General features: G+C 43.6%; 1 protein-coding gene across 11 annotated transcripts in view; it reads left to right on the top strand.

The window, feature by feature from the left end:
• Positions 1–21,842, top strand: part of SULF1 (sulfatase 1) — a 115,283-nt gene that overhangs the window by 67,980 nt on the left and 25,461 nt on the right. For 10 of the 11 annotated variants that reach the window (XM_083623233.1, XM_083623236.1, XM_083623234.1 and 7 more), the window contains exons 5-11: positions 7,726–7,877; positions 10,484–10,653; positions 16,178–16,328; positions 17,733–17,908; positions 19,101–19,229; positions 19,494–19,550; positions 21,229–21,358. In XM_083623233.1, the coding sequence (XP_083479359.1) occupies positions 7,726–7,877; positions 10,484–10,653; positions 16,178–16,328; positions 17,733–17,908; positions 19,101–19,229; positions 19,494–19,550; positions 21,229–21,358 (965 nt within the window). Of the gene's footprint in view, positions 1–6,723; positions 6,814–7,725; positions 7,878–10,483; positions 10,654–16,177; positions 16,329–17,732; positions 17,909–19,100; positions 19,230–19,493; positions 19,551–21,228; positions 21,359–21,842 lie in introns of those variants that run through there. The other variant, XM_083623235.1, reaches the window with a different exon arrangement.

The raw sequence follows: 21,842 nt of genomic DNA on the forward strand, positions 1-21,842 counted from the left end.
AGCCTCCAATGAAGGAGACTCCACTACCTTCCAAGTAGTCCATTTCACAGTCGAACAGCTCCTAACCATCAGAAAGTTATTCCTGATGTTAAGTCAGAATCTTCTTTCTTGTAACTTGAATCCATTGGTTCAGGTCCTACGCTTGAGAGCAGGAGAAAGCAAGCTTGCTCCATCTTGCATGTGACAGCCCTTTCAATATTTGAAGATGGCAGTGCTTGAGAGAGACCTAAACCAGGGATGTGGAACCCATGGCTCTCCACATATTGTTGAACTACACCTCCCATCATTCCTGACTATTGGGCATGCTGACTGTGGCTTATGGGCGTTGAAGTCCAACTACATCTAGAGGGCCACAGGTTCCCCATCCCTGCTATCAGCCTGCCATGGTAGGCAGATAAAGGTTTGTGTTCAGGGGCAGGATCCCTCTGAGGACTGCTGCGTTTATGGATTTCTGGAAGCTTTTAAAAGCATATGGCTGGTCATTGTTGGAAATGAACTACTAGTCTATATCAACCTTTTGGTCTGACCTTTCAAGGTACCTCTTATGTTCTTAAGGCAGTAACAAGCAACAGTGGAAAGATGTGAACAGGTCAGGCTGAACAGATTTCTTTGGACGGCAGTGTCTGATTCCCTTCCTGAAATTGACTTGTTTAAGTCTCAGTAACTACCTTACGTGTTTTTTATCATGACTAAAATAAATGTCCTAACTTGAAAGTTTAAGAAGGGTTCTCCTGTACAGTGGTACCTCGGGTTACATACGCTTCAGGTTACATATGCTTCAGGTTACAGACTCCGCTAACCCAGAAATAGTACCTTGGGTTAAGAACTTTGCTTCAGGATTAGAACATAAATTGTGCTCCAGCGGCAGGAGGCCCCATTAGCTAAAGTGGTGCTTCAAGTTAAGAACAGTTTCAGGTTAAGAACGGACCTCCGGAACAAATTAAGTACTTAACCCAAGGTACCACTGTACTGACTTTGCCAGTGGAATTTCTGTGAATTGTTGAGCCGGGGGTGGGGATGAAACTGTCCATACACCACCACCACCACCACCACTACTACTACTACTACTACTACTACTACTACTACTACTTCTTCTTCTTCTTCTTCTTCTTCTTCTTCTTCTTCTTCTTCTTCTTCTTCTTCCTCCTCCTCTTCTTCCTCCTCCTCCTCCTCCTCCTCCTCTTCTTCTTCTTCTTCTTCTTCTTCTTCTTCTTCCATGCTTTTCCTTCCTGCGACAAGGAGTTTAATACTTTTCCAAGGCAGATCTGAATAACTGTTGACAAACGATGCATGGAGCCTTTTTTTATTTTATAACACTTATAATGATAGAAGAACTTCACTTTGTACTGGAGATCTGTTTCATGCATTATGCTGTCTTCATGGCTGTCACTGAGGGGGGGAAATACCATGCAGATGCCTTCTATGTGGGAAGCCCTTTGCAAATCGGCTCCAATGTGGCTCAAGCCAATTGTAAACACATTAGCAAAAGTCTTATTTTGGCTGAAAGACATTTTGCTTGTATGGGTTAAACTGGCCTGAGTGTTATGGGATCTTCATATGATGTCCTGTGTGGAAAAACACTTATTAATATAGCAGATTGTTGCCATTATAAAACAAACAAACTACATATTAATATAACAGATTGTTCCCATTGTAACATATGAAGCAGGCCAACTTATGCAGGGGACTACTTACTAGAACACTATTAGATTTTAGTTTGGTTTTGTCCTCACTGCAATAACTTTTGTTGAGAAAATATTTGTATACTTAAAAGCACAGGGGGTGGACCTGTGGCTTCCTTATTGTGTTGGACTACTTTATTTGTTATTTCATTATTAAGCTGTTCTTCATTTTTTGAAAAAGTCACAGAGTTGTTTATTGAAAGAGCAATACTATTAAAATCTCAGGAACGAGGTTATCAGCTCCAAACAGCAGTGACATAATACAGCTAATCATCTGTCCAATAGATTGTGTAAAACAGCATCAAAGGCCCATAACTGGCAAAACTGCATGCTCCATGCATCCTCCATGCAGAGTACTATTACAGTAATCAAGATGTAAAATTTCTAGGGCATAGAACACTGTAGTAAGGCTATCTTGGTCCAGGAATGGCCATAGCTTACCAGAAAGTCGTAGCTGGACATAGGTGTTCCTATCAGTCCCAGCCAGCCAGCACAGCCAATGGCACTGCCAGCATCTGGAGGGTAGCCATTGGCTACCTCTCAACCAGGCATGCAGCTGTATATACACAGATGATTATGGATAATTGCTTTTACTTAACTGAAACACTAAAATTGCTTTCATTGACCAAAGTTGTAGTAGTCTACTCAAGCATCATATAGTACTTAAAAGAGTTCAAAATGCTTAGCAAACCCAACCATGGAAGGGTTGCAGGTGGGCAACTGAGATAGAGTGACTTGCCTAAGGCCAGCTACTGAATTCATGGCAGAAGAGAGAGTCAAACCAGAGACTTGTAGCTCAGTCTCTTAGCCGATATTCTACGAGCACCAACTCCTCTGCACTGCCCAGTCCTCCTGCATCTCTTTCTCTATTATACTCTTTCCCTCCCAAGTTACATTATTCAACTTAACATACGCTCAACAGCTACATTCAGTTGCTATGCTATATAAACTCCACTTGGCATAAATAGTCTCTCAAGTACTGAATGCCTCCTTCTTGAAGGACGTTGGCGTTTGTTCTGTTCTGTTGGTATGCTCTGTTTTCTCCGTTACCTGGTTGCTGAGAATCACAAGAGGGGAGAGCACTGCTGTGAACATAGGAACGTAAGAAGAACCCTGCTGGATCAGGCCAGTGGCTCACCTAGTCCAGCATCCTGTTCTCCCGGTGGCCAACCAGATCCTGTGGGAAACCCACAACAGGACCCCAAGGACATGTTTTGATCCAGAGCCCATTGTGTTCTCTGGTTTTACGTCAATAACTCCATTGAAATTAGTCGGGCAGTTCCTGGGGAGAGGAACCCCCCTGTGTCATGTCACTGCAAATAGCTGGAGCAAGCCAAACTTGGGGAGTTTTGGGGGTATGGAGTGGCTTCTACAAGTCACTGTAAAAAAGAAACACACAAGCACTTGTTTCAAAGGAGTATGCCTGCGATTGAAGCAATTATGAGAACTGCAGGCCGGTGTTTAGGAGTGTTGCAATTAAAGGGTCTCCTGGGGAATCAGACACATTATCACAGACGGCTTGTGTGTGCAGACACTGGAATGACATTGGAAAGTCAGCTTTCGTTTGAAACATACTACGTGGAAAAGCAACCACGACTCGGCTAAAACAAACAAAAAAAGGTCTAAAAACTCTAGGATTGTAGCCAACTAAGTTCCACTCAGAGTAGACCTTGCCTCCACCTAGTTCCAGATACAGAAATTGCCCAAACTTGCAGTTCAGTCTTTCAGCATTGGTGCCGGGACAGCGTCATCCACCACATATCATGACGTCAGGCTAGATTAGGGAGCACAGTGCAGGCTGCAAGGCACACTGCTCTATCCTCAAACACCTCACCACCAGTTATCACCACTCGGCCCCTGTCACCTGATGTACCTTCCTAATGATAGGGACAGCCCTGCTAAATGTAGGATATTACTGAGCTATGCCATTTTATTTTATGCTTTCCTTTAAGACTCCTCAATCAGCTGCTTAGGAAAACGTAAGCAAACAAGTTTAAGGAAGCGCAGTGTAATTCTTCCTTGACCAATTCCTCATTTGTCACCAAATGCTTCTTAGTTGTCTGGGTATCAAGTATAATAATTGTTCACCTTGAGAAGGATTGCTGTTTACACAAGCTCAATTATGCATAGTCAAAGAGACTGCCATTATTCTGAGCTGGCAAAGTATGTTACATGTGCTTAAACAATGGCACTGTGTCCTGGGAACAGTTAGCAAAACTGCCAGTATTGCAGATAAAATCTGTCTCATTAAAATGCAAAAATCTACATTTATCTTTGCTATTATCCCTGTGGGCACCATTAGATACAATAATGAAAAGATGTTCCCTGAAATGGTATTACTTTTTAATGAGACATTTTATTCACTCAGCTGTACTTCGTATTTTATTAATTATACAAACAGAAATGGCTTCCTAATTCTCACTGCTTCTGTTTCTAAATATGTATGTTGCCTGTGGCTATCATGAATAGATTTCAGACATGAGCAAGGAAAAAAGCTTCACAGTTGCAACCGGTTGGAGCATATAGATAGGGTTTTGTTTGTTTTAATGAGCCAAGTGTAAAAGAAGGGGGGAAAAACAAAAGAGAATACTATACTACAAATGTGGAAAATTTCAAAGCCCAATGCAGGATGCTGGTTAGGCCTATTGCTCACAAGGCACTCGTACACTGTCCTGTGCATTATTACCTGTTTTTAAGCTATCTAGTGGGAAAGTAACTTTCTTTTTCATTTAAGTAAAAGGATGGCTGTCTTTACATCATTATTGATTTGCTGTACAACATTTATTTATTTGTGAAAATATTTACAGATCACCCTCTTATGGATGGATCAGTTCCACACTGCCCCAACCTGGCTGCCACTTTCTCCCACTCCAGCCATGTTTCAATATGTGGCACCAATGCCTGTGCTGGGAGGGCGGCTGCATGGCCTCCACAGTGCTGGCCACCCTTGCAGTATAGTAGGAAAAAAAGATTCTTATTGTACTGGATATGATGAGAATAAAGAAAGAAATCAAAGTGGTTTGTGCAGTACAAAAGGGCAAGAGAAATAATCAGGAATTTAAAGAACAAAGGTGTTTTGTCCTGACAATTAAGTACTTGGCATTTTGTTTTGGTTCAAAAAATTATTTTTACCGTATTTTTCGCTCTATAGGACGCACCCGACCATAGGACACACCTTGTTTTAGAGGGGGAGAACCCCTCTCTGCGCAGCGCCCCTTCAGCGAAGTGGCAGGAGAAACGGAGCCCCTTCCATTTCTCCTCCCGCTTAGCTGAAGGGGTGCTGCGCCTTAGCTGAAGGGGCACCTACCCTTCAGTGAAAGGAACCCAAAGCTCCCGCTGCGCTCCGGAGGCTTCAGGCAGCTATCTTTGAAGCCTGGAGAACGAGAGGGGTCGGTGTGCACCGACCCCTCTCGCTCTCCAGATAGCCTCGGGTTCCTTTCGCCTTCGAGTTCCTTTCGCTGAAGCCTGGAGAGCAAGACTCTCCTGGCTTCAGCGAAAGGAACCCGAAGCCTCCAGAGTACCGACCCCTCTCGCTTTCCAGATAGCCGCCTGAAGCCTCCGGAGCGCGGCGGGAGCTCCCGACGCACTCCGCAGGCTTTGGATTGCCTTCCACTGAAGCCTCCGGAGCGCGATAGCCGCCTGAAGCCTCTGGAGCGCGGCGGGAGTCTTGCTCTCCAGGCTTCAGCGAAAGGAACCTGAAGCCTCCAGAGCGCAGCGGGAGCTCCCGCCGCGCTCCGGAGGCTTCTGGCAGCTATCTTTGAAGCCTGGAGAGTCAGAGGGGTCTGTGTGCACCAACCCCTCTCGCTCTCCGGGCTTGAGCGAAAGCAACACGAAGCTTCTGGAGTGCGGTGAGAACACTCCCACTGCACTTCGGAAGCTTTGCGTTGTTATCACTAAAGCCAAGGAGCCTGCATTCGCTCCATAAGACGCACACACATTTCCCCTTAATTTTTGGAGGGGAAAATGTGCGTCTTATAGAGTGAAAAATGTGGTATATTGGTAACCCCATCACATCATGATGATGATTTTGTTTTTATGCTAGGATCAGTTTTTCTCCACTTGTCTTGACAGGAAGTCCTGATTTCAGTCCATAACAAACCCAACCTTTCCTGAAGGGAGTATGTATTACTTATTTTTGTCCCATCAGGGCAGTGAACGTGGTCCACTCCTTTATCTTCAGCTATAAGGTAGATTTTTGTAGGGATGGAGGAATAGACTATCAATGGCTGCTAACCAGGAAGGCTATGCACTATTTCCACAATTGGAGACAGCTTCTGATGGAAACCATGGGAGGGGTGAATGCTCTTGTGCTCATGTTTGGCTCACTGGTTTCCCACAGGCATCTGGTTGGCCACTGTGAGAACAGGACGCTGGACTAGATGGGCCATTGGCCTGATCTAGCAGGCTGTTCTTATGATCTTACAGCTTTGAACCTAGATTTCCCCAGGCTAATCTGGTATCTGCTGTTTGGAAGGAAAATGTCCCCATGTTTGCTTAGCTCTAGAAGAATATGGTTCATTGAATTAACACCAGATTAATGGCTGTTTGAAAAGACGAGGTGGTTTTGTTTCATTTCCCTCCATCTGGTAATTAAAGCTACAGCCACTTAGGCAAATCAGGAAGTGGATGAAATCTGAGAATCACTGTGTCTGCGCATGGAAAGTCATTAGAAGAGCAGCGCTATGAGGAATTCCTGTCTCAATACTCTGGCAGTAGCTGAACTCTCTTTCTGCTCTTAAACACTTCTGAGCTGGGAAACCTATAGCAGTAACCTTGGAAAGTTCCAGTTAGCTCTATAAAAGTGCCCTTAATAGGTCTGGACCATGTCACCTAAATATGAAGTTTTGAGGCCACCTGCTCACCTACCTGTCTGACAATGAATTATGTTAATAGGGACTTATATCGGGAGTGGAGAAGCTTTTTCATCCGGAAGGGCAATCTACCGAAGGCCACATGCCTGTGGTAGGCGGAGCTAGAGGCAAAAGTGGGCAGAGCAATGAACATTATTTTTACCTTTGTACAGTGGGCTAGTTTCTGCATAGACTCATGTAATCATCTCTATCCTCCATCTAGGCAAACAAGAAGCATTGTCAGAATTCAATGATATATTCCAGGCAGGCACACAAGGAAGGTGCAAAGTAGGGCTACTAAGGATTGAGGCCTAAAGAGAGGGGATTGTTTTGGGTGCCAGGTAGAGACCCAGTGTGGCATAATGGTTAGAGTGTTGGACTAGGACCTGGGAGGTGTGGGTTCAAATCCCCACTCCACCATCAAGCTCACTGGGTGACCTTGGGCCAGGCACCATCCCTTAGCCCAGGGGTGCTCAAACTTTTTTCAAAGAGGGCCAGATTTGATGACGTGAATGTGCACGAGGGCCAACCAAAGTTTTTCAGCATTTTTAGGATTGAAGTTGTTGAGCTGCTGCTGCTTCTTCTTCTTTTTACAATCTTACCCCAAAGTTGTTGAGCTTTTTAGAATTGAAGTTGATGAGCTTTTTTTAGGATTTTACCCCAGGACATATAATTTCGACCGGTGGGCCAAATTAGGCCCCAGAAATGGACTTTGGACATGCCTGCCTTAGCCTAACCTACCTCACAGGGTTGTTGTGAGGATAAAATGGGGAGGAAGAGAACCATGTGTACCACCTTGAGATCCTTGGAAGATAAAAGTGGTATAAAAATGTAATAAAGAAATATAAAATAAATAGAGAGGTCTGAAGGGTCCCGTTTGGTCGCTGGGCCTGAGGTTCCCCATCACTTACTTAAATTAACAAAGGTGTAGTTAAAGATATAATACTTCAAACATATGGTTTCTAGCTGTGGGCTTTGAAAACAAACAATTGTTTGCTGTAAATTAATCAACATATTCTGACAATCAACTGCACTTCCTGGTATTTCTACTGTACTTCTGTTTGTAAACTGCTTTGAAAAATAAATAAATAAATACAAATGTCTGTTTATCCATGGATTTTGGGTGTGGCCCAGACCAAGGATCATGCCCAGGAGTGCGACCAAACCTACATTTCCTCTTTCTCTTTTCACAGCTTTTTTCGGGAAATACCTCAATGAATACAATGGCAGCTACATTCCTCCTGGCTGGCGAGAGTGGGTTGGATTAATCAAGAACTCTCGTTTCTATAACTATACTATTTGTCGCAATGGCCTCAAAGAGAAGCACGGCTTTGATTATGCAAAGGTATTGCACAGACATGTTTCCATAGTATGAGGTGTTATCTGTAAAACTCCCCTTTTTTTCATCATGCTAGAAGAATTAATGTTATGTTCAAGATCTCTCGTTTTCTGCCCACCCATGGCCTTAAATCTTGTGTTCTGATCTGTAGGGTTAGAACTCCTTTGAAATGTAACTGCGGAACGGAAAAGCCCATTCAGTGCTGCTGTGAATTTGTAATGGATCCTACCCCCCTCAACTTAAATGTGATTTAATTAGGATTTGTGTTCTCTGATACTCTTCAGAGTTTTTTTCTATAGAAAAGTAGTACATGTGTTTATTAAATACTTTAAGGATATTATTGCATTTTTAAAACACCCTTGAACTCAAAAAGCTGGTTGAGCTTCAGGTGCGAGAAGATGTTAGCTGGAAATTGGGGTAGAATACCTTCAGTGAATTTCCCCTTTAAATACTGTATAGCTACTCCTCAACCATATTTTGAAGTTTGAGGAGTTATTTGGGGAGTTCCATGGGGTCAGTTAATTTGTAGGTTCTTTGCGATGGGGTGAAACTTATCACAGCTGTTCGGGTTGCCCCAACAGTGTTGTGCAAAATGCACTCGGCCTCCTTTCAGTGTTTGCTTTTGCAGCTGTTCAGGAATTTGTATCCACATTGTTTGATTGATTAGTCGTGCCTGGAAGTGTTTGAAGCTGCACACATTGTCTTGGAACTCTTCTCTGGAGCTCACACCCATTCGTTGGGCCAAAAATGGAATGCTTAGAGTTGGCAGGTGGCTTAATTATTGAGTTTTCGTCTTTACATTTTTTGTTCCTTCCTCTTTCTTGCAGATTTTCACTTTACTACCTTGGCTCTCCATTAAGCTAGGAGTGGTGTTGTTGGTTGGGGGTTGGCAAGGGGCTACTTTGACAATAGCAGCTGCACTGCTGCTCTAAACTATGCAATTTAAAAAGAAGACTCACTGATGGTTAGATGTGTTCGTGCACATTTATTTAAAATATTTTATAAGTTGCTCTTCATCTGATTCTGATTCTAGGGCAGCATGCAAACACTGTGTGTGTAAGTAAGTAAGTACACAAATAAGCAATTAAAACCATTATGAATGAGATGGCTTAGACAATGTTAAATGACAGTATGAATTAAAATGTTTTAACCTTGCACCAAAATGATTGCAGTGTGGGTGCCAGGCAAGCCTCTCTAAGAGGGCATTCTAAAGTCAAGGTGTTAATACTGAAAGAGCCATCTCCTGTGGCCAAATAATGCTCTTCTGCCAGAGAAGGCAATTGGAGGAGAACTTCAACAGCTCTTAAGAAATGAGCAGGATGATTCTTATTGTAACAAGAACACAGATAGCATGACTTGTGAGTCTGAGCTATGATCTAGGTCAGGCTTCCTCAAACTCGACCCTCCAGATGTTTTTGGCCTACAACTCCCACGATCCCTAGCTAGCAGGACCAGTGGTGAGGGATGATGGGAATTGTAGTTTCAAAACATCTGGAGGGCCGAGGCTGAAGAAGCCTGATCTAGGTGGATATTCCTGGTTTAGATCTCACTTCTTTCGTAAACTCATTATGTTGCCATATCGTGGTTTGCCATTTTCAGTGGCAGCTTTCAGCCAGTGGTTGCATTTGGGCAGTTCCACAAAATCACTGTTTATTGTGTTGAGAGCAATATTCTGCAAGCCTTGGTCTCATGCACTTCCCCAATTCCTTTCTGTGGTGCAGTTGTCAATAATAATAATAATAATAATAATAATAATAATAATAATAATACACCGCCCATCTGACCGTGTTTCTGGCTGGAAAGAGGCATTTTCTCTTTCCCATTAAACACAGCTTGTTATGCAGATCAGCAGACTTGTTTACTGTTAGCTATGGGTTGTGTCCAATGCTAGTCCAACTCAGAGTAAGTCCATTGAAATGAAGTGAATCTTAACTTAGTCACGTTCATTTACTTCAGTGAGTCTACTCTGAGTATGGCTAGCATTTGTTTAAACAACTGTGCCTAACAATCACTGTATGTCAGTTTGGACAAACTAAACTATGGTAAATGGGAAATTCCTTGCAGCTGCACCAAAGGAAGGGGGAGTGTATGAGTCACTGTGACTTGTTCTTGTCACACTAAACTATGGCTACATCTGAACTAGGCCATTTTGAAAAGGGCAAGTAATAACCTTAAAAAAAATTGTATATAAAATAGACAAAGTGTATTCTGTTTGTGCATTATTGCAGTACCGAATCATTGTATTGTGATTGGGTCAGAAAGACCTGTGTTCAGTTCCTTCCTTGTCTCTGAATTTACTGTCTTAATCCACCCTTTCCTCTGTTCTTGCTTTGCCTTGACACCTTTTGCCTCCGTTCTCCCTTGCTATCCTGTTTGTTAATCCTTCCCAGAACACAGCTGTTCATCTGGGCACAGACTTGACTTTGGAACGGAATTGTAATTCTGGTCTTTGGGAATTGTGTCTGCATCTTTAGCCCAGCTTTTGAAACTGGAGCCTGAGAGAAATTGCGTTTGTTTCATAGCTCACCCTAGCAGAATGAAGCACTGCGATATGGTCTGGTATAAGCGATGCACTTGGCAATTCTTGTTTTTGTGTTGAATGTTTGTTTCAGGACTATTTCACAGATTTGATCACTAATGACAGCATTAATTATTTCAAAACGTCTAAGAGGATGTATCCCCATAGACCTATAATGATGGTGATCAGTCACGCGGCTCCCCATGGCCCTGAAGACTCTGCGCCACAGTTCTCTGAGCTCTATCCAAATGCTTCCCAGCACATGTAAGTTAAACATTGCACCATGACTATGCTGATGATTTGACTGCTGCTTAAATGCCCCTGCATAAAACATGACATTGCTGTTTAGACTGAATCAGGGGGGCTTTTTCTTAATCATGCCGCTAGATGTCAGGATGACAGCTCATGGTTTTCTTTGCAGAGATTGTATCTGTTGGAGGTCTCTGCCTCTTTGGTGACTATAGGAGAACCTCGGAGGCTTCTGTGTAGGGTGATATGTACCAAATGTTTCCGCTATTTTGCAGGTTCTCTTCCTATTTTTCTGCCCTGGTCCGTCAGATAGATGGGCTGTAGATGGGCTGCTAACTTACGCACACTTCTGGAGTAAGCACCATTGCACTCTATTATAATTTTTAATCTAAGAATATGTGTACAGTAGTACCTTGGTTCCCAAACAGCTTAGTTGTCAAGCAAACCGGCTCCTGAATGCCGCAAACTCTGAAATAAGTGTTCCGGTTTGCGAACGTTTTCCAGAAGCCAAACATCTGACATGGCTTCTGCGGCTTCCGACTAAGTGCAGGAAGCTCCTGCAGCCAATCGGAAGCTGCGCCAAGGCACCACTGTATAGGATTATAGATGTTTAAATGAATGGTGGGTGCCTTTTGTCTCTAGGGTAAATGCACGTGCAGATCCACAGTATATATTTAAAGCATACTTAAAATTCATGGTTTCCCGGGAACTGTAGTTTGTTAAGGGTGCTGGGGCTATGGTTCCCAGGATTCTGTGGAGGAAGTCATGTGCTTTATCAGTGTGCATTGGATAGGCTTCAAAAGGATAGTGTGAGTCTACCCCAAGGCACCATGCAATTGTACAGACGGCCATTTCACATGCTGCAGCTCGTGGGAGTCTGCATGTTTGTGCATTGCTTTACAGCTCAGAAGACAGTGGCTGATATGTTATCATCTGGCTGGAAACTAGTGTCCAGGTTCCTTTCCCGGCCTGATAATAGTTTCTGTGACCTTGGTGTCACAGGTGCAGAGCAGGAAGGCTTCCCCTTCCCTGTGCATTTGATTATTATTGTATGTTCTTTCTTAGGGACATAGGATGCTGCCTTTATACCAGGGCTGCTTATTTGTCCATCTAGGCCAGGGCTGTCTAATCTGACTAGCAGAAGCTGCTATCCAGGGTCTCAGGGAAACGTCTCCCACCCAAGCCTTTTAACTGAAGATGCCAAGGATTGAAGAACATAGGACTTTCTGCATGTATTTAAGGGGGTGGTATCAGAGGCTTTTAAGCTTCCTGTATGATGTTCAACAGAAGTTACCCTTTGGCATTTAATCCTACTGTACATTTTAATGTGTGACAACTGATTTTAGCAAGAATGAGCAAGCATTTGCTGCTAGGCACCATCCGATCTGCCGTTAACTTTCAATAGTGGTACCACCTGAGGTGGAAGAATGGATTGTATAGTTTTAGGTTGTAGCTGTGAATCACTTTTAGAAATGCTAATTATGTTTTGAAATCTCCCTGCCAGTGGAAACTGGCACAACAAGAGAGCGGGTTGATAATTTCTCTTTGATGTTATAGGGGTTTTTCCACTTTGTAGGAAGCTTCTTTTTTTAAAAAAAAAATGCTTTCAGAATTGCGCACTCATGTAGTTTGAAGTGGTACAGTTCACTTTATCGCTTCAGAATTCTGCGCCCTCATCTTATTGCATGCATAGGTTTATCCTGGAGGTGAATTCAAACCAGAGTTTAACCTGTGGTTAGAAGCAAATTTCCTACAGTGACCTGAAGCAAGACACTGTGAGCATTAAACATGGCACACACATAACTGTAGCCGCCCTGAATGCTGCAAAAGGAAAGAGAGAGGAATTTGAGCAGGAGAAAGCAGGATAACACAAAGGGACACTTCTGATCATAGGCTTAAAGGTAAAGGTACCCCTGCCCCTACGGGCCAGTCGTGTCCGACTCTAGGGTTGTGCGCCCATCTCACTTAAGAGGCCGGGGGCCAGCGCTGTCCGGAGACACTTCCGGGTCATGTGGCCAGCGTGACGAAGCTGCTCTGGCGAGCCGGCACCAGCGCAGCACACGGAAATGCCGTTTACCTTCCCGCTGGAGCGGTACCTATTTATCTACTTGCACTTAGGGTGCTTTCGAACTGCTAGGTGGGCAGGAGCTGGGACCGAAAGACAGGAGCTCACCCCGCCGCGGGGATTCGAACCGCCGACCATACGATCGGCAAGTCCTAGGCACTGAGGTTTTACCCACAGCGCCACCCGCGTCCCCGGGTCATAGGCTTAGGAGAGTTACAAATACTTGGTTTCCACTGAGCTTTGTGTTTTAAGGAGGTTTGTGTCTGGCAGCTCTGGAAACTTGTTTTGTCCTGAATGATGAGACAAATTAGACTTTTTTTCCAAGCAAAGAAACTTGTGCTTAACTTTTGTGATGTTGGGACATTATGGGAATGTCAAAACGGTGCAGGATTAGGAGGCTCCCACCACAGAGCAGGGCCATGGTGCTGCCTGAGGGCATGCCAGTATTGCAAGTCATAGCAAACATAAATTATTTCTCTTGGAAACAATACATACCTACCAGGTATCAACATAGCAGTGTAAACAACAACAGCAACAACAACAACAACAGCAACAACACTTCTTGTGTCTCTTTTTCAAGAAGTGACTGTCATTTTCTCCTTTAAAGATCTCACTGAAGGAAAGGTGCTTAATTTAGTCTTTCTCATATTTAGGTGTGCGGGTTGAATGTAAAATTTAGCTCCTCAAGTGACACTGGTCTCCTTTTTTGAGGGTGGGTAGGGGGATTTAAAAAAATTGTGTTAGGAAGTTGCTGTGTTAGGAATGTTCAGTATGAGAAATATTTAGTTTTATGTGTATTTAGACTTTTAAAAAAGCTTCACAGAGATTTTATCAGTGTGTATAACGTGCAAATACATCTAGTTATGTGAGGTGCAGGTGATTTTTCAAAGGCAGCCAAGTGAAAACATGCAACATACATTAAAGTGTAAGAACAAGTATGAGGCAAAGCAATAGGAAAAACCACTGAAGAATTGTTATTCAATGTAATGTATGTTCTGGCTGTAATCCTAAGTGAAGTTTTTGTTGGCACAGCTCTGATTAAGTCAGTGGGGCTCTGCCAGAACAAGTGGATTTCAGCATAGAATCCCATTCTTAAATTGTCTGCAGAAGGCAAGATCAAGGCCTACAATCTATTTTGAGAATTGCCATTGGCTAGGGAAATATACCCTGAAATTGTTTGAAAAGGGATGTGTGGGTGTGGGTGTGTAATGGTGTCATAAGTGCCTAAATCAAGTGAGTGAGTCTAATAAGGAATGTGACTGTTATTGCTCTTTCTTCCCTTGGGAATCACCCTTAGATCCACGATACAGCAGGTACTTGCTAATTATTCTGTTTCCCTCTTAAACTGAACATGTATTTGTGTTGAGAGAAGCCTCTGCATAAGTGTCTCTGGAGAATCACTGCTGATTCCGGTGTGCTGTATTGGTTAAGCTATTTGGTCTGAAGCAGATTCTTACATCTAGTTTAACATTATTTGACAGGGCTTAATCACGGAGAGAAACTTACTGTGTCTTTTGCCTCTCGTGGAATATTTAAATGTGTGCTTGCTGTAATGGAAACCTCTTGGACTAATCACTTTCAGTTTTGGTCCCTTGATGTTTCTGGAAACGCTGTGAAATCATACCGTTGGCTGTATTTCTGATCCTAAGAGACTATTCTTAGGGTGTTTTCACTCATGACACTAGGCTAGGAGTGCTTCTTAATCTAGAATGAATCATTTCTCAAAACTGCTAATAGAAAGTGGAATGTGATGTTTGGACAATCGAGTGTACATTCTAGCCCTCGTAGGTTGTTTATGGGAAATGCATCCCAGTTTAGAATCACTTCATTCAGACTTCAATCCTATACTACCGATGGATCTCAGTGGAACTTGCTTCTAAGTAGAAATGTGCAGGATTGCACTGAACAGATAACTTACAAACCAGCTTCAGGTGCTAATGATTTTTAGCTTGATGCTGGGTATGATCCTATGCATGAGTCCCAGGTCAATGAAATCCTGACTAGGTCAATTTGGTCTCTAGAGGGGCGTTTTGAAATCCATTACTAGCTCCAGATGCCCCATTAAGCTTTGTGGGTGTCTGAACTACAGTGTCTCCCTCAACCTTCCCATGCTGCATGGCAAACTGCTTTTGAAATCTGGGATGCAACAGTGTTGTGTGGGTTTGCTCTTCGGTGCAAAAGAAGGACAACATCCTGCTGAGCTCATGCAGAACTTCCATTCTTTTTCTTTTTATGCAGAACTTTCAATGTCTCTAAAGAATCTCTCTGGATTATAAACATAGAAGGCTTAATGAAGGGAGCAGATGTGTTTATTAAAGGTTGGGAACGCAATTATAAGAGTAATGTCATAGTCAAGAATCTGGCTTGCTTTCTGCATGTGCAAACACTTCTTTTTAGATCACAGATGGAGCCTGGACCCTGGGTAGCAGCTCCTTCACAGAGAGTACAATCACATCCAGCATAGGCAGTTGCACTGGTGGAGGAAGAGGAGTGCGGGAGGAGCGCACTGCTCCCGGCAACGTGATTCCGGCAGGGTGCCATCGTAGCTGCCCCCCGCCTGCGCTGGGCACCCCGCCCCTGCAGGTGGCATGCTCCGCCCCCAGGATGCATGCCCTGCCCCTGTGGGCAGTGCACCCCACCCCCAGGGTGCACACCAGCCCTGCTCCCGCCTGCTCTCCGCCCCCCGGTTCTGGAGCATGAAGCTCCGCCACTGGGCAGTTGATCTGTCTCCCACCGCAAGAACCACCCACCCCCTAAGGCCTCTGTCTTTCCAAGATTCAAGATCATTTTGATTTGGGGGCTCTCCTGCCTCAGATTTAATGTAGAAATGAATACAAAAATATGTTGTAGGAGCAAAGCAGGTAAAGATATTACTTAGAAATCTGTCTATGTAAAGGAAATGGTGGTGGTGTACAAGCAAAACCTTTCTGTTCAAAAAGACCGTGTCATGTTGGAATGTAAGCACATTCAATGCTATTCAGCATTGGACTACATTTTTTCTCTGCAGAAGGAAAAAAACAGGAACAATAGTCGCATAGATGTGAGGAGCACAATTACGTATGTTATAGGATATGACACCATCTTCTAATCATGTTAAAAGAAAATGAAAATTTGTGTGATCCGGGTATTCTTTCCCAGACACCTGCTTATTGTGATGAAGGGCTTCAGAAAACATCTCAGAGTTAATGCAGAGAATACTGGAGTTGTAACTGGGTCAGATCCCAGATCTGCAGTGTATACAGCTGGATTTGCTTAGTTGCTATTGCTTAATCTTACCTCTTGATTTATGAAAATGTATTTTCTTTTATCACATTTTTTTTCAAAGATCCTGTTATGCTAAGCATACAAATCATATCAAATCAGGCAAAGGGTGCAGGTATTAACAAGAGAAATGAACTTTGGAAGCTTCTAAACTATCCTCTCTCTCTCTCTCTCTCTCTCTCTCTCTCTCTCTCTCTCTCTCTCTCTCTTTAGAACTCCCAGTTACAACTATGCACCAAATATGGATAAGCATTGGATCATGCAATATACAGGTCCCATGCTTCCTATCCACATGGAATTCACAAATACCTTGCAGCGCAAACGACTTCAAACTTTGCTGTCAGTTGATGACTCCATGGAAAGGGTGAGCAAAATGAAAATCCTGAAAACAATTTTTTTAGCCTTCTACTCTCTTTAATCCTGCTGCTGTCATGAGCCTCTTAGTAATATTGTGTTCATGGAAGGCAATCTTACTCGGCTACGAGTGATCGCCAAAGGAGAAAGAAGAAGAAGAAGTTAGCAGGATAATGAATCCCTTCCCAGAATACAGTATTTCCCACATTGGTGTTAACCCCAAAGAGGCACTTCCCCCTCTTTCTTTCCCCGGTTCATACTTCTCTGTTGAAAGGGAGAGGAACAAAGTGGGTGAGGAAGAGATAGGTCTTTCCTATCCTAAAGGAGATGTCTGCCCAGAATTCTGCAGCTCTTTGTACGAGGGGAAATGGCATAGAATGATGTGGTATTATTTATAACACTAACAAGCAATTCTGAAGAAGCAACCGTATCCAGGAAATCTTTCAGCAGTTTGGCAGAGTTAGGCTGCGTTTTAATTTGTGTTCTGTAGGTTATTTTCTTAACTTGACTATGACCTTTTCTCTAAAGGAGATTTACTCCTCTGGAATGGTGAGAAGGCTGCTTTGGATACAGATATTACTTGCCTTAGAGTTCCTTGGACAAATATATGAATTGCACATCTATAACCATGCACCACTGCCATAAGAAGTCCTTTTCTATTGTTAAATGTGGCAAAAAGTAATTCCATTTTTGATAGGAAAAGACTGAATTGGATTTAGCAAATGGAGAGAATATAAAGATATATACCATGTGGTTGAGCTCATTTGTTTGGATCCAGAGGAGCTATATCTATTGGCAGAAGTGTCTACAAATCCAACCCATTAGTTGAATCTTCTGGAGCAATTCATTCTGCAGGCACCATTTCTGTGAAACACTCACTATAATGTTGCTCTCTGTTTTTGGTACAGCACATGGTAGGCAGGTAGAAGGTTCCCTGGCATCTTTGTGGATAGGAAATCTCTAATGGAAGGTCTGGGAAAGATCTTCACTTGAGGCCTTGATGAGCTACCTCTCATCTAGAGTAGAGGATACTGGGTACTCTTAGAAGGAATAATGGTCTAAGACATATCCATGTGGCTCCATAACCACACGAGAGGAAGACTTTTCAGTAAATGATTTACAACTGCCTTTGTCCATCCTCTGCTATTGAGACAGATACGGTTACAACCAACAGTGGTCACCCACTGTACAGGATATTTGCAGTGGACATACATTGTGTGAAACCCACAAGCTCTCTCAAAAACCCTAATAAACTACAATATGAAAAGTTGCTGACTTGGTGTTTTTGGTTCAACACCGAAATGCAACCGTATAAGATCGTTTGCATATATTCGCTTGTATAGGCCTGCTGTGTGTGTGATAGATTTGACTTAGCATTTTTTCCATATTTACTTTTCTATTTATTCTGTTTCAGTTATATCACATGCTAGTGGAGACTGGAGAACTGGAGAATACCTACATTATTTACACTGCTGACCATGGTTACCATATTGGGCAGTTTGGACTGGTCAAAGGGAAGTCAATGCCATATGACTTTGACATCCGCGTCCCTTTCTTTATTCGTGGTCCAAGTGTAGAGCCGGGATCAGTGTACGTTCTCCTATGTCTGCAGCACAGCTGTTGTACCTAATGTAAAATATTTGTAAGCACATTTGATTGTCATTCTTAAGTGGCTGGTTTTTATTTCAACAAGATTATTGCAAAGCATTGGCTATGAAGATCAAACCTGCCCCCTCCCCTTTACATATATATAGAGGGGGGGAAGCACTTGCTAAAGGTATAATGGAGCTCCTTCATTGTTTTATTATAGCCCTGTGCAGTTCTTCTTTTGTGGCTTGCTGCTAAAGAGTTATTAAGGTCATATGAAGATATATTGTACAGTGGTGCCCCGCAAGACGAACGCCTCGCAAGACGAAAAACCCGCTAGACGAAAGGGTTTTCCGTTTTTCGATGCGCTTCGCAAAACGAATTTCCCTATGGGCTTCCTTTGCAAGACGAAAGCCCATAGGGAAATCTCCAGGACAGCGGGGAAGCGCAGCGCGTCTTCCCCACTGTCCTCGGACCTCCTACGAAGGCTGGCGGTGGGGCGGAGAGACCTTCTCCCCGCGCCAGCCTTCGGATGGCTGTCCTGAAGACTTGCGGTGGGAGGAGGGTTTTCCTTCCCACCGCCAACATTCAGAATGCTGTTCTGAATGTTGGCGGTGGGGAGGAAAAACCCTCCTCCCACCGCAAGCCCCGGGAACAGAGGAGAAGCGCTGCGCGCCTTCCCCTCTGTTCCCGTACCTGTCTTGAAGGCTTGCGGTGGGGAGAAAAGCCCTTCTCCGCACCGCCAGCCTGGCAAGCGGTCTCCATAGGAAGGCATTAATTGATTTTCAATGCATTCCTATGGGAAACCGTGCTTCGCAAGACGAAAAATTCGCAAGAAGAAAAAAACTTGCGGAACGAATTAATTTCGTCTTGCAAGGCACCACTGTACTCATGGTGGCGTAGCAGGCTACATAAATATAGATTTTGTGATGAGTCTACTGGCAAGAGAAGAATGTCTGCTTCATATCACTGCTTAACTTAGACTCATATTAAAAAAATGTCTTGATACAGTATTAGCATGTTCCTGCTAATTGCACAGTTCTGGAAGGGGAACTTTTAGATTCCACTCCTATTATATACAGTTTGACATCAAAGTACTACACTGGAAGTAATTGCCGTTCAAATTTTACAAGGATGTGAAAGGTTGCTTCCAACGTGCCTAATATAACTCTGACCTTTTCTTGTAATTTTGCAGAATATCTCAGTTAGTACTGAATATTGACCTTGCTCCAACAGTTTTGGATATTGCAGGACTTGACACGCCTCCCGATATGGATGGCAAATCTATTCTAAAACTGCTGGACCTTGAAAAAGCAGGAAACAGGTGAGTTAAAGCTCTTTCTTGAAGGCTGTCTGGTAGCGAATGCCTGAGTAAATCAATAAGCAGATAGAAAACGAACTGTGGTAAAACTAGTGAAGTCGGCCTCTGCTTTCCCAGCTTAAAACTATTTTAAAGAACACATTTCTAAAACTGTGGGAACATGTGGGCAGCTAGTTGGTTTGGAGGGAAAATAAATAGTTCACCTTTAATTGCCTAGACAAACATAGTCATAGAGGCCAACAGTAAATATTATTATTTTGATTTCAGGTTTCGAACAAACAAGAAAACCAAAGTTTGGCGTGATACATTCCTAGTGGAAAGAGGGTAATTATTGGGGCTGAGAGAGTTCTGGGAAAATCTTCCTGGTGGGCAACTGCACTTTTTTTTAATGGGCAGCAAAGCAATAAATGTTACGTGCAAATGCACAGATTTAACTTCTTTCTTTCTGGTAGCTTGGCCCATTTGTTTGCTGCCATTGACACTGCAGTCTATGAAGCTCATTCCTTACCTCAAAGCAGCTTCATCCAGCAATTTTCCAGATCCCATTGTTTTTCTTTCCTTCAGCTTGTCTGTTAATTGCTGCTCTTAGCTGTTTGTCCAGTGCCAAGAGGTCTTTGCAAGATCCATAATCCTGCAGCAACAGCCTCTGACTCATGGTTCATGTGTCGAACGTTGAGACTTGGCATTTTTGATGCCTGAGGTCAACCCCGAAATAATATGAAGCAGTAATAAAGACAGTTGTGTGTGTGAGCACATCCAGAGAACCTCCCTCTCACTGATGAGTTGCCTTACGCAGCCTGCTCTTCTTAGGAATAGGGAGAGGAGCATCTGCAGAGTGTGTGTGTGCGCGTGCGCGTGCGCACATGCATGCGTGTGCATTGTTCCTTTTTGGACATTAATACGTACATGGGAGCAATAAGCTGCAGCCCTTGACCTATGCACGTTTATTAGAATGCATGAAGGCACCTTCATAACTCTGGTCAGGCACCCTCCCCTTAGTTGTGTCATGGCCAGAGTGTGGTCCTGCTTCCTGAACTCTTTGCATCCCCTTCACTCTCCCATTCCCACAGTGAGTGTGGGGTTGGGGAGGAGTCTGAAGAAGGGAGTTTCAACTGTGCAAGTACAGTGGTACCTCTGGTTGTGAACGGGATCCGTTCCAGAGCCCCGTTTGCAACCTGCGCAGAACGCAACCTGCGTCTGCGCATGTGCACGGGTTGCGATTCGCCGCTTCTGCGCATGCGTGTGATGTCATTTTGAGCGTCTGCACATGCGTGAGCAGCGAAACCCGGAAGTAACCCGTTCCGTTACTTCCAGGTCGCCCTGGGACGCAACCTGAAAACACTCAACCTGAAGTGTCTTTAACCCGAGGTATGACTGTATCTCCCATCTCCCGTGATGCAGAATCTTTCACAGAAAAAGGGCTTGTGTGCATGGCAGTCTGTGTAGGGACTCTGCTCAGGTGTTCTAATGAGCATGCATCATTTCAGGGGTGACATCTTCAGTGCTGCCCTCCCTACTTATATTCTTTTGGGGTGTGTTATATCTGGAAAGGGTTTGCCCGGGGCTTCCACGCAACTTCTTAATAGTAGAAGGTCTTATGAAAGGGGATAACTTTGGCTGAAACAGAGAAATCCCCAAAGATACAGATGAAAGCCATTTCCAGGTTTTTTACCCTGGGCCTGATGAACATCGTTCATCTCAAGGCACATAGCTCACATTGTTCTCAAAGGTTATCGGACTACCATTCTCATAATCCCTGAATATTTCCCATGCTGGGTGGGGCTGGTGTGAGTCGCAGTACAACAATATCTGGAAGGGTACGACATTGGCTTTTTCTTGGCTTTTTGTTATTTGCTACTGCTACAGGGAAAGCTTGCCTTATTTGTTTCACGGCATTTTCTATATTGCTTGATCTTCAGGATACCTGTAAGCAATTTATTCATTTGTGCTACTTATAAATGCCTTAGAGTGCTGCTTCCTTTCTCTCTTTTTTATAAAAAAGTAAATTTCTGCGCAAGAAGGAAGAAGCGAGCAAAAATGCCCAGCAATCGAATCACTTGCCCAAATATGAGAGAGTAAAGGAGCTGTGTCAGCAAGCAAGATACCAAACAGCTTGTGAGCAGCCTGGTCAGGTAAGCAAGAGACTATCCCTCCGTTTTTCATTATGTCTCTACTGTGTGTGCCTTCTTGAGAGATTAGGTGAGCACGCAGTTTATTAATTTTTTGAAATTACTTTTATATCCTACCTTTCTCCTAAGGAGCTCAAGGCAGTGCACATATGGTTCTTCCTCTCCGTACAAGCCAAGTGAAACGCCCAGGTTCTGGTCTCTTAGACACTAGATTCTGGGAAGCAAATCATATTGCAAATATTGTAGAGCTGGAAGGGACTTCAAAGAGTCATCTAGTCCAATGCAGGAATCACAGCTAAAGAACCCCTGCCAGATGGCCACCCAACCTCTGTTTAAAAACCTCCAGTGAAGGAGAGTTCACCATCTTCCAAGGTAGTCCGTTCCTCTGCCAAACAGTTAAAACAAGTGAGAGAGGACTGGTGTCTTCATGTAGATCTGGCACCAGAAGTTGGCATCAATGGGCAGTTGCCAATGGCCTGAGTCCTCA

Source organism: Podarcis filfolensis (genome assembly GCF_964270895.1).
Source record: "Podarcis filfolensis genome assembly, chromosome: 7".
In the NCBI taxonomy this organism is placed as follows: domain Eukaryota; kingdom Metazoa; phylum Chordata; class Lepidosauria; order Squamata; family Lacertidae; genus Podarcis; species Podarcis filfolensis.